This window comes from Eublepharis macularius, chromosome 1, assembly GCF_028583425.1.
Source record: "Eublepharis macularius isolate TG4126 chromosome 1, MPM_Emac_v1.0, whole genome shotgun sequence".
Lineage (NCBI taxonomy): Eukaryota > Metazoa > Chordata > Lepidosauria > Squamata > Eublepharidae > Eublepharis > Eublepharis macularius.
The window spans coordinates 201,189,869-201,202,525 of NC_072790.1; the positions used below are offsets into that span (position 1 = coordinate 201,189,869).

The 12,657-nt window shown below is 43.0% G+C and overlaps 1 protein-coding gene across 1 annotated transcript in view; it reads left to right on the top strand.

Moving 5' to 3' along the window:
* The window catches only part of PRKCE (protein kinase C epsilon), a 425,910-nt gene that overhangs the window by 363,865 nt on the left and 49,388 nt on the right, over positions 1-12,657 (top strand). Inside the window, exon 11 of the mRNA XM_054983917.1 lies at positions 745-899. Coding sequence (XP_054839892.1) covers positions 745-899 — 155 coding nt within the window. The remainder of the gene's footprint in view (positions 1-744; positions 900-12,657) is intronic.

Genomic DNA, 12,657 nt, shown 5'->3' on the forward strand with positions numbered 1-12,657 from the left:
AGGCAATGAACTGCATACATTGAGAAGCTCGTTGAGGCTATGAGGTTTTACCAGATGAGGTAAAACCCTATTATTCATTCTTGTGTCACCTGTTGACCAATGAACTAAAGAGTGTAGTGCCCCCCTCTAGCTAAATGCTTTGGTGGCATCTCAGAGCAGTGCAGGAAAGCATAGTTATGGTGGCAAAGAGTGAAGTATCTGAGCCCTGGTTCAAGCCCTCCTCCCCAGTACCTTAGTATGAAATGTTTGCCACAAGGGTGGGGTATTTCAAGAGACTTTAATGTGCCCAGCAGTTGTATTGGTTCTTTGAACCACCACTGCCGCTGTCCTAGAAGATCTGCAGATGAGGGCTGGCTTATAGTCGCACGTGAACTTTTAATGGCACCTTTATCACGAGGCTTGCCTCAGAGAACCTTTGTGTGATTTCAAGGCACTTTTGCAAAAGTTCCTGGTGGATTGTGCTGTTGGTAAATATTTCTTTGAAAAGTTAAATGTGGGTATTCTATGCAAATGTCAATGATTTGCCAAGTTCTTTAAATTATCCAAAGTTTTCACAATTTGCCATTCATCATCTGATAAAACCCAAGCTTTCAGTGTTCGGCTTTCTCTTGTCTCAAAATTGCAGTTTTTGTTTCTTCCGTCTCTGGACACACATCCTCGTTTCCTCATGTGCCATGTCCATACAGTGAGCCTTTGTCTGGCTGAAAGAAATTGGCTAAATGGCATCAATTTCATGAATTTCAGGACCGCCTCTTTTTCGTCATGGAATATGTCAATGGAGGAGACCTAATGTTTCAGATTCAACGTTCGCGCAAGTTTGATGAGCCTCGCTCTCGGTTCTATGCAGCAGAAGTCACATCAGCACTCATGTTTCTCCATCAACATGGCGTCATCTACAGGTACTTTCTTTTGGGGTTTGAAATAAAGAATTCTTGAGGCTCTTGCTTTGATTTTGGCTGAAATCCCCTGTTTCTTAGCAACCAGATTGGCTGTGGGTTTCTGGTTGCTTACATAGATCTCCCTCCCCCGTTTCTTTTTTTTCATGGAGGGGAAGGCTGTTTATCATTCCAAATGTTAACATCTGAATAGTCTCTGCAACTATCGCCAGCTGTGGATGCCAGTTTTGTATTATAAGACAAGTAAAGCTTTTTTTAAAAGCTTGGCACACTGTGACCCAGAGTTGACTTTGGTTGCATCTCAGTGCAATCTCTTCAGTTTTCTCCCTCTGCCGTGGATTTCCTCTCATTTTCAAACTCCCTGCCACTTCCTGGGTTTGTTTGTCCTACTTGTCTCCAGTTTGATAGAGCCTGGATAGTCATTTTGGGGAGGTTTTGCACATGGTACCCTTTTCTCTTGAATGAGAGAGCAAAGGCTTGGCCTCTGACAGAAAGCCCCTTGTTGCAGACCATTTGGATTTGCTTCTTCAAGCTTCAGATCCCCCAACCAAACAATAACAAAACTAAATTGCTAATCTCTCTGTCACCTCCTCCCCACAAGGAACTCATTTATGCAGCTTTTTTGTTATGCTGTGAAGAATGCGCCCAGGGATAAATATTTATTATTAGAAACAAGGAATTACTTGAGAAATTTTCACTTACTATCTCTGTGTTTATTAAGGCCTTTATCTTGTCGTTTCACCCTTCCTCTCTTTCTTTTTCTTAAAAAAAAAATTGGCAACTTTTCAATAGTTCAGACAAATCTTGGCAGGAGCCTGCTGAATGAGCTGCAGTTAGGGAAGTTGGCTGTAGGATTGCTTCTTTGTCATAAAGTACTTTTAAGACTGGCATTCACAAAGCTCTATTCACACTTTACACAGCAAAGGGGTTTGCTGCATGTACAGCAGCAGCAAGTACTGGAAAGCAAAAGAAATGTGTGTGTTTGGAAGCACACAAGGAACATGCAATGGACATGGCCCCCTAGCAAGCACTCATGCCATGTTCATAGCACGCATTTTGCATGTTGTACTTTATAGTGCTTGCAGCTCCAAGCAGCAGAATAGATGTTGCCCAGAAACAGAAAGTCAAGCGGCACTGCGCACAAATGAACATACCAGGCTGTTGGTCCACTGGGCTCAGTAATGCCTACTGTGACTAACAGTCACTGTATTATTTAGACTTCCCAGCAAACACAGGTTTATCCATGATGGGCACAAATTGCAGCTCATTCTTATCCCTGCTCCTCCGCTAGCATACTTAAGGCAACTGAAGGTTTCCACACTTGGGAAACCTTGAACCAAGCTTCCTCACTCCTACATGAATCAGAGTTTGTTTCCCTCCCCCTCCCCACTGGGATTCTGAACTGAACCTTAGAATCCTTGGTGAGCACACAAGCCCAAAAACAGTTTGTGCCCATCGGAGATGAAGCTGTTTGTTATGATACCTGGATGTAGTCAGTGGCTCTCTGCCATTCTTCAAAAAGTCTTCTCCAATATGGGCATCCAAAGATTCTGTAACAAGCACTGCCAGCGATTGAACCTGGGACCTTCTCCTTCTCCGCCACTCAGCCAGTGATATTTCAGGCCATTGCCAGCATTTGGGCCCCTGTGGCCATCTGGATTGTCCCAACGATGGCATGGATTGTCTGTCATAAAAAGCAAAAATATTGACACTTGTCATCTTGAAGTGTAAAATTTCATAGGCCAGCTTCAATTAAATCCTCATGGGTGGACAGCTATTTGGGTCCTCAGCTGTGAAATCCAGTTGCTATGTTGTTTGTTCTATTGGTGAATGCTACAGTCCTGGCTCAGAGAGCATACAGGCAATGCTGGGGTGGGACAAGAGGCCAGAGTTTCAATGGAATGGTATGGGCAGGGAGCCAATCATCAAGTGGGAATGAAATGCAGATCAGGTTAAGGATGGGAATTGCATGAGTAGAAAGGGGACACCATTCTAGGCTTAGACAGCAGCTTAGCGTAAGAGGCGGTTCATAAGTCAAGGTAGTCACACTCCTTACAGTGGTATCTTTGTTATCTGTGGATACTGCTCCATATATTAAAAGAAAGTATTATTAGGATAGGTGTATCCAGTCCAATGGACTGTAGACTGGGTAGTCTTTAAAAAGTTTCATCTGGATCAAATGCTGTGGTGAGGCTAGTAATGGGGACTCCCTGCAATAAACCTGCCTGAGCAGTACTGAGAACTACACTGGCTTGCACTGCCTGGATGTTCAGACTCTAAATGGCTATGCATGACTCTAAATGGCCAAACATGCCATGCATGTATCAATCTGCACACTCTTTTAAATAATGTTCAGAGATCCCATTCTGGATGTCTCTGCCTTCAGAGATCAAGAAGGTGATGACGGGTAGCAGAGCTTGTGTGTGTGTATGTAATATTCTCTTAGAGAAGCTCACCTTGTATCTATGCATATCTTTTAGACCCCTGATCAAAACTATTTTATTCTCATCCCTGACTTATTCATAATTCCATAATATATAACTGAGCCACAGAAATAAAATTATGGAACCCATGACCTCACAAGTATAGGAATTCTCCTAGGCGCTTATTTGTATTTGATATTGATGTATCTTTCCTTTTCCATTACTGGTGTGCTTGTGGGCTTTGCAGTCATGGACTTTCCTTCTAGCTCTGACCTGTTCAGTTTGTGATCGACCAAGACAACCCACCAGCCCTGTATGACAAAGCACAGAGGACTCAAAAGACCTACTTTTGATATGTGCCTGGGGCTGCAAAAATAGCGGGTTTATATCCAGCATGGCTGATGGACTGGACTTGGTTTGGTGAGCCACAAGCTGTGCAGTTCTGTTCAGTGTAGATGTAGGTTTTCTTTTAGCCAGTACAAATAAATAATCACTCTTTGAGGTCTCCTTTTATCCTTGTTGTAATGTGTTATGTCACTTGGGTTTAGGAGAAGGGCTCCACCTCTTGAGTTCATGGCATTTTTTGGATGGCACCAGTGACAGGTTTCATTTACATTTTCTTTAGATAAGAAAAAATCCAAATGTGAGTGAACTTATCTGATCCCAGTGCTTTGGAATGAAAACAAAATTCACATTCTGAGTTGATATATTTTCAAAAAAGATACACTGTTGTATCAAAAGCCATCCTTTCCTGATACACCTCTTTTTGCTTTCTCCCATTGCCTTAAGAATTCCTGTTTAATTATTATTAGCTCCGTTAGGCCCTGCTTTGCTACAGAAACCATGAACAAAGCACTCTCTTGATATCTAGCATTACATGATAGAAGCCTGTTAACATTTCCCAGTTGTTTAACCATGTTTAAGGGAGCAGTTGTGCTCTCAAGGATCCTTAACTTTCTCCTCCTTCTCTACTTCCATTCTTCTTCAGTGTTAACCATGATGTAGCAGGTGATCTGCCACAATGTTTACAGATTTTTAAATTTTTAAACATAGCACTACACCATAGCTATTTCTGATAAGCAGGATTTGAGTCCAATGGCACCTCATAGACCAGCAAGAGTGGAGTAATGCCCCAGCCTTTAGTTACCTGGATGGCGAAGGGTATGAAAGGCGTGTGTGTCTGTGAGGTAGGGCATATAAAGTATAAAGAATACTTTATAACAGGTTTGGGTATACTCCATCTCACAAACACACAAGCCTTTCACGCCCCTTGCCATCCAGGCAGGTAGAGGCTGGAGCACTGCCACACACCACCACCTGTCTAGTTTCCACTATAGCTAGGGTTGCCAGGTCCCTATACCCTACCGCTGGGAGGGGGAAGGACCTGGCCCTTACCTCGAGCGAGCAGCGTGAATGTCTTTTGCGCACACTCTTCACACATGTGCTCTGGCGCCTGCACAATTACATCATTCCCCGAAGTGATGTCATCACGCCAGCCCCAGGAGTGCTTTCGTTTGCCATGCAGGGCCAATTCAGCCCATTTGGCCCCAAACAAAGTGCGGGAGCATGCCCATGGCTGTGAGTGACATCGTCGTGCCTGTTGGGAGCGCGCACATGGCATGTCTTCCTGGGGTCCCTGCCAGTGGCAGGCAACCTCCAGGAGTTTGCCTGCCACCAGCAGGCACCGGGGAACCCCAACAGGTGGAGAGCCTTGACCCAAATTCTCACAGAGTCCCCTCTCTCCTCTTCCAGAGGCTCCACCAAACAGGCAGCCCATTCAATGTATGTACTTACCCCCACCCAGCTACAGCCCGGGGCTATTGGGAGGAAAAGGAACTCAGAGGTTACTTTCCCTATATACATGCTTTTAAACTACTAGGCTCATTTAACGTGACCAGAGCGTTTGTGTGTTGTGTCAGATATTTCCCCTCAGCTGATGATCTCAAGCCACCAAGGGTTAAACAAAGCAAAAACAAACTTCATTTCACAACAGAATGAATAGATTTTAAATTATAACATGCTGGGGTTAAACAGGGAAGGTTTCAATAGAAAAGAACAGATTAACAGCCAGTTGTCTTTCTGTTGCCTCCTTTAGCAGCGTCTCAAACCCTTCTCCCCCAACAGCTCCCAAGAGCCATTTTCCCCCTCCATTGAACACTCGCTCTCATTTGCCCAGCATCCTGCCTGGTCCCATTGGCTGTCTCTCAGGAGAGACAGAGCTGGAGCCAATCTTGTTCATCACAAAGAGCTTCAGGGTATAAGAGTCAGTGTTCCCTTCTTCTTTGGTCTCTGAAGAAGGGAGCTTTGACTCTCAAAAGTTTATATCCTGAAAATCTTGTTCTTCTTTAAGGGTGCCACTGGACTCAAATCCTGCTGTTCTACCAACACAGCTATCTTAACTAATGCTGAAAATAGAATTGTAAAGATTAGTTAAATATTAATTAACATATTTCCACTTCCAAAAATCAACACAGTGATTTAATTCACAGCATTTATAGTCTCCCTTTCGCCAGAAGTCTAAAGGCAGAGTCCCAGTTTCTAGCAAATTTTACTATGCTTTGTCTTCCATCCCATAATCAGACTAGTTTTCCTTCATTTTCTAAGTTGCACTATTTCCTAAACTCTTAACTATCCAATTTTCACAGTTAGACATTTTTAGACTTTGTCATAGATTTTTGACTTCAGTGGTTTATGCCTATTCAGCACAGCTAGCAAAGTTGTTTAGGGAGTTGTCATTGGTTCTTATAGTTTGTAATTCACTCACAGTATTATCCTAAGCAGAGTCACTTCAGTCTAAGCCCGATGACTTCACTGGCAGATTTTTTTTAAAAAATCACAACTGTTAAGCAGTCTTGAAAGCATATTAGTTATGTCCACAACAGATGTAAAAAACCAACTGATAGGAAACTGTAGGAACACACAATAAAAATAACCAGTATAGGCAGCATCAAGATAAAGATTGAAGTACACTACGCTCCCAAAGCCTGATGAAGTAGAAAACCCTTATTCTTCACACTAGAGGTCAACAGGGCTGTAGCTCAGCCGTCTCTCCCAGCAAAGTGCCTGGCTGCTTCTAGCAGATACCCGTCTTGCTTCTGACCGAGAAGCTTTTTAAAATGTATGTGGGGGTGTAGTGCTTATGGGAGGTTGTTATGTACTATCTGAAGAAGGACTTTCTTCTATTTGTCTTAAACTTACTGCTAGTCTGTTTCACTGTTTGATCCTGAGTGTTATATTTGTGTAGATATAACATAGTAATCTAGGAGAGAGCCTGTCTGTCTAGCTCAGCCCTTGCTCATGAACCCACCAACCAATATATCAGAAATCCCAAGTTATTCAAGTGAAGAACTGACTCGTAATTAATTTTTCAAAACTGTAGATAACAATAACTAGCATTTCGATCATTCAGAGCACTTCACGTACATTATCACAGTAATATTTTCAACAGCCTTGTAAAGAAGGCCAGTGTCTGTTGCGAGGAATGGCCTACATTCAGGACCCAAGCAGGGTGGGGAGAGGGGTAGAAAGGAGTCTGTGTTGCATGTTTGTAACAAGCCCAAATAAATTATGCTTGGGCCCTGGCTACAGTTACCTAGTGAATTTGTGGGTGAAATGAGATTTGAATCATTTATTATGTTTTCTTTTCTCTAAGGAGCTCAGCATGGTGAGTATGGTTCTTCCTCTCCTCTTCAGTCCTCACAAGAATCTTGAGACATGGTGACTGGCTCAGGGTTACCCATTGAGTTTGATGGCTGTGTGGGGGTTCAACCCAAATTTCCCTGGTCTTTCTTCCTTGTCTGACACTGTAGCCACTGCATTATGCTGGCTTCAGTGACTTCTCAGTTCACCACTCCTAGCATCTTGAACTATCTCTGCAGTATACTTTGGAAACGTTTGATGGAATGACAGAATCTCACATGTTGATGCAGAAATTTCTTTACTTTAATGCTACCTGTACTACACTGCATCACATAAGCAGAGCCTTGACCTTAACATTAGGATAATAGTGTGGAGCTTTTGTTAAATGAGAATGAAAGAGACAGTAGGAGACTGCCAAGAAGCATGCCAAGTTTACATTCCTGAGAGGGCAGCCCTTTTCCTGTAGGCTTGTAGGAAGAGGACTAGTACTTTCTGTCAGATAACAACAGCAAAATAATTCTTCTGAGAGGAAGCTTGGAAATAATATTTATCTTTTGTCTTCTGTTTTAAATGCTTTTAGATTATTTGATTGTTGTATCTTAAAACCTCTGTATTATCTGTTAGTATTATGTAGGGGTGTGTGTGTGTGTGTGTGTGTGTGTGTGTGAGAGAGAGAGAGAGAGAGAGAGAGAGAGAGAGAGAGAGAGAGAGAGAGAGATCTTTCAGCAATTGACAGGCGAATAGAGGTATCCCCTTGTCATATGACAAGTCAAAGAGTGGTTATTGTAGTTCTGAGAGAGCCAATTGAGCAAAAACATTACCTTGGGATCTAGTGACAGGCTCTTTACAAGAGTTTAGAAAATAGTAACCAAAGTACATAGTTCCCAACAATCTGGAGGCAGGCCACTTGTTCAAGTAACATAAGTAACTATATTGGTTTCCAGTTCAAAGTGCTGGCTCTGATTTTTAAATCCCTAAATGGTCTAGGAACAGGATACCTCAAGGACCACCTGCTGTCATATGAGCTTACCCACAAGGAGAGGCCCATTCTCTTGATTTTGGAGGCATGGAAGATGGTTATGTAGACAGGACATTTTCAAAAATGGGATTGTGCTCAAAAGCTTATACTTTGGAAAATCTCAGTAGTCTCTAAAGTGCTATTGGACTCAAATCTTGCTCTTCTACTGCAGACCAACACAGCTACTCACCTGAAACTGTGGCCAGAACTTTCCTCCCAGGAAGATCCATCTTACTCCATCTCTCCTTGGTTGCAGACAGCTGGTCAAGACAATTTGGTTCAGAGGCTATTTGGAATAAATTGGTACTAGAGATGTGAACCCCCTCCCCCCAAATTCATAAATCCAATTTTTTTTACCAAATCTGAGGGAAAAAATTGGAATTCCCTGAATTCCAAGTTGATTTTCTAATTTGGTTCAGCTATTTCTGAAAAATTCGGCCATTGTTTTCTATGGGAAAATCACTTGGGGGGTCATTTGTCAACCAGAATTCACCATATTTGGAGGGAACCTACTCTAGACTGCCCTCTAAAGACCCCCAAGTTTCATGTAGCTTAGACCCCGGGGAGCCAATTTTATGGGCCCCCAAAGAAGGTGCCCTACCCACTCACCATTATTCCCTGGGGGGGGATATCTGGGGGCTATCCAGAGGGCTGGGGTGGCATTTTTCAAGCAAACACCACTAAATTTACAGGGGACCTACTCCTGACTGTTCTTTAAAGACCCCCCCCCCATATTCAGAAAGATTGGACCTCAAGGGCCAATTCTATGGGCTCCTGTACGAGGTGCCCCAGATACTTCATTGCTTCCTATTGCGGAAACACTCTGGGGCAAAGCTGGCATGGCCAAGGGACACTCTCAAATGCAAGCTGAGCTCATCCCAGAGAAAGCCCAACAGAAGCAAACTAAAGCAAGGGAATGGAATCTCCCTAGAACCAAAGTGAAGCAAGAGGACCACCATCACACCAGAGAAGCATTTCCATTCCACACAAACAAAACTGAAGCAAGGGACACTGTTGCATCTTAGCCTACTGGATGGCCCCCAGAAAACAATGGCCCATAGGGCCAAAATTTGCCAAAATTTGATATTTTAATCTGAATTCCAAATTGGACTGCACATGCCTAATAGGTACTTGTTCAAATCTGTGTTGTATAACTTCTACTAGTTGCTTTTGATCTTTTCTCATTTGAGTTATTTTGAGAATCAGTTGGGTTTTATGCTATTGACTTGACTTTACTGTATGGATTCTAAAAATATGTTTGATGTCTTAAGTCAATGACACTGAGCAGCCCAGAAGCCACAGGTGGCTCTTTGACACGCTGCCTGCAGCTCTTCTGAGCACCATTTCCCAATGTCACACCTGTCCCATGTCTCAGGAGACTGAGCAATACCCTTGCCTAGTAGGGCTTATGATTGTTTGGTGGTTCTCACCTTGAATTAGCCACAACCAGAGGAACTGATAAGCTGTGAGTCACCCTGAGGTATAAACCTCATTCCAGGGATGGAAGTTAATGTTGCTCTCTGGGTTGTGGGTTGTATTTTTTTGTTTGTCCAGTTATAGACCCTGAGAAGCCAAAAAGTAGAACCAAAAATATTTTAAACAAATAAATAAAATATATTGTGGTTATGAAATAATTCCAAATGCTAAACATTCCGAGATCTTCAACATTCATTACATTTGGATGGTGATATAATTAAACCATTGAGTCTTCAAATTACGCCACAGCCAAGAACCTTGGGTAGGATGGGGGGGGGTTACAATGGAAAATGGGTAGCTCTTTGTACTTCAGTTATACACAAGAATTTCTAAATCCAACAAATTACCCTCTCTAGCAACTTGCATAGCTGCTTATCATCAATCCCATCTCCCTACCCATCCTGTACTATACCCCTGGGAATTGTTATATCCTTGGTGACTGAGGAGCCATGGAGGTAAGAAGGAGCCTTTGTCCCTGCCTACCCCAACCAGTAACCAGTTTGACATGCAGTATGTGATTGCAGCATATCTTCCCGACTCTGTTGAGTTGCTTCTTGGAGATCTCCAGCCACTCCTCACAGTAGAGCAAGATCTATCTTATTAATGCTCAGTTATACAATATTATATTGTGCAAATAATTATTGTGATAGTAGTAGAGACTTTGCTCTTAAAAGACTCACAGCCCATTAGCCCAAGTTGTTTTAGTAACTGTACTTAGGCAGTCCTTTTAATGGGTGTTAGTTCCCTTTGCCAAGACTTCTGAGCACTTCCAGGACTATTAGTTCAGAATGTGTTTAGAATATTTTAAAAACCATTAATCATCCATTAGACCACAACATTTTCTCTTGCTGCTCTTTAGCCATTAGACCATAAAATTGCCCTTTGAAGCCCAGTAATATCAGGTAAATACATCATTGAAAATGCCAGTAAATGTACTGTGTACAGTGGTTAAGGTCTTCTGATCACACCTCTGCAGTTTGGCCCTATAGGTCAGATTCCATTAACTAACACCCTCTGGGCCAGTGCTTACCCACTGATACCACCAACCTAATCCAGAGGCAAGAGCAGAGTATGGGGGGATTGGGGATTGTATTCATGAGACTGTCAACTGTCAAAAGTATCTTTCAGACTTTTTCTTTCCTCCATTTACTAACACCTCTCTATCTCATGGATTATTTAAATTTCATAAAGATCTGTGCCCTACCACTCGGCTCAGCAAAATTTGAAGCCTTTCTCCAGTTCTAAGGAGACTTAGAATCATAGAATCATAGAGTCGGAAGGAACCGCCAGGGTCATCTAATCTAAACTCCTGCACAATGCAGAAAATTCACAACTACCTCCCTCCCCCACACCCCCAGTGACCCCTGCTCCATGCCCAGAAGATGGCAAAACACCTCCAAGATCTCTAGCCAAACTAGCCTGGAGAAAATTGCTTCCTGACCCCAAAGGGGCAATTGGCATTACACTAAGTGTATAAGAAGGGGCCATGAGAACTAAGCACTGAGGTAACCCTTCCTGCTTCCTCCAACTTGTGGGTGTTCAGCTAGAGGAAAAGCTAGTTATGATGGAAGAAGTCTTCTTAAGCTGAAAGAAGGCTTCAAGTTTTGCTGAGCAGAGTGGTAAGATACAGGTCACTGTATGCAACTGGCATATGAACCAGTAAATCACCATAAGCACCTTAATATTCTTGAGCCCCGTAGCACAGAGTGGTAAACTGCAGTACTGCAGTCCAAGCTCTGCTCATGACCTGAGTTTGATCCTGGTGGAAGCCGGGTTCAGATAGCCAGCTCAAGGTTGACTCAGCCTTCCATCCTTCCAAGGTCGGTAAAATGACTACCCAGTTTCCTGGGGGTAAAGTGTAGATGGCTGGGGAAGGCAATGGCAAACCACCCCATAAAAAGTCTGCCAAGAAGACGTCATGATGTGACGTCCCCCCATGACTCAGTGCTTGCACAGGGGACTACCTTTACCTTTACCTTTTACCTTAATATTCATTAGTTTCTAACGTTACAGTCCAGGACGTTTGCCATTGTGGAGAGTTTCTGTTCCATGCATAAATAACTAAAGAATGCACGAGAAAGGGGTGTCATAGCTCCAAACTACAGTAACCCACAGGGAATAATGGTGAGTGGGTAGGGCACCTTCTTTGGGGGCCCATAAAATTGGCTCCCCGGGGTCTAAGCTACATGAAACTTGGGGGTCTTTAGAGGGCAGTCTAGAGTAGGTTCCCTCCAAATATGGTGAATTCTGGTTGACAAATGACCCCCCCCCAAGTGATTTTCCCATAGAAAACAATGGCCGAATTTTTCAGAAATAGCTCAACCAAATTAGAAAATCAATTTGGAATTCAGGGAATTCCAATTTTTTTTCTCAGATTTGGTAAAAAAAATTGGATTTATGAATTTGCCTGAAGTGAGCTGCACTTTCTCAATGAGGAAATTAATCATCTAAACCACGCACTTCAGGCAAATGGCTACTCCAGAAATGAAATCCGAAGAGCAATCAAACCCAGGATGAATCAAACAACCAAGGAAAAACAGTCTCCTACAGGAAAAGTGTTTTTGCCATATATCAAAGGAATTACTGATCAGATGGGAAAGCTTATGAAAAAGCATAACCTTCAAGCAGTATTCAGACCCACCCGAAAAATACAACAGATGCTACGATCAGCAAAAGACAGTAGAGACCCCCTCACCTCTGCAGGAGTATACCGTATACCCTGCAGCCGTGGACAAGTTTACATCGGGACCACAAAGCGTAGCATCCAGACAAGAATAAAAGAACATGAAAGACACTGCAGACTTGGACAACCTGAAAAATCAGCAGTGGCTGAACATAGCCTAACTCAAACAGGGCACAGTATCTTATTCCAGGACACCAAAATACTGGACAACACTTCCAACTACTTTGTCAGACTGCACAGGGAAGCCATTGAAATTCACAAGCATAAGCAAAACTTCAACAGGAAAGAAGAAACCTTAAGAATGAACAGAGCATGGTTTCCAGTTCTGAAAAACACCAGGCCAACAAAACACTCCACACCCGACAATAGCCCTGCAGAGAAGATTAGCACATCAAGCACCAATCCATATGCAAAAGAACCTCCTCAGGATACAGTGAAGCCTCCCTCCATTAGCATTCCACACCCTGGGAAACTCTTACAGGATGACTCAGCTCAACCCCACCCCTCCTGAGTAGATACAAA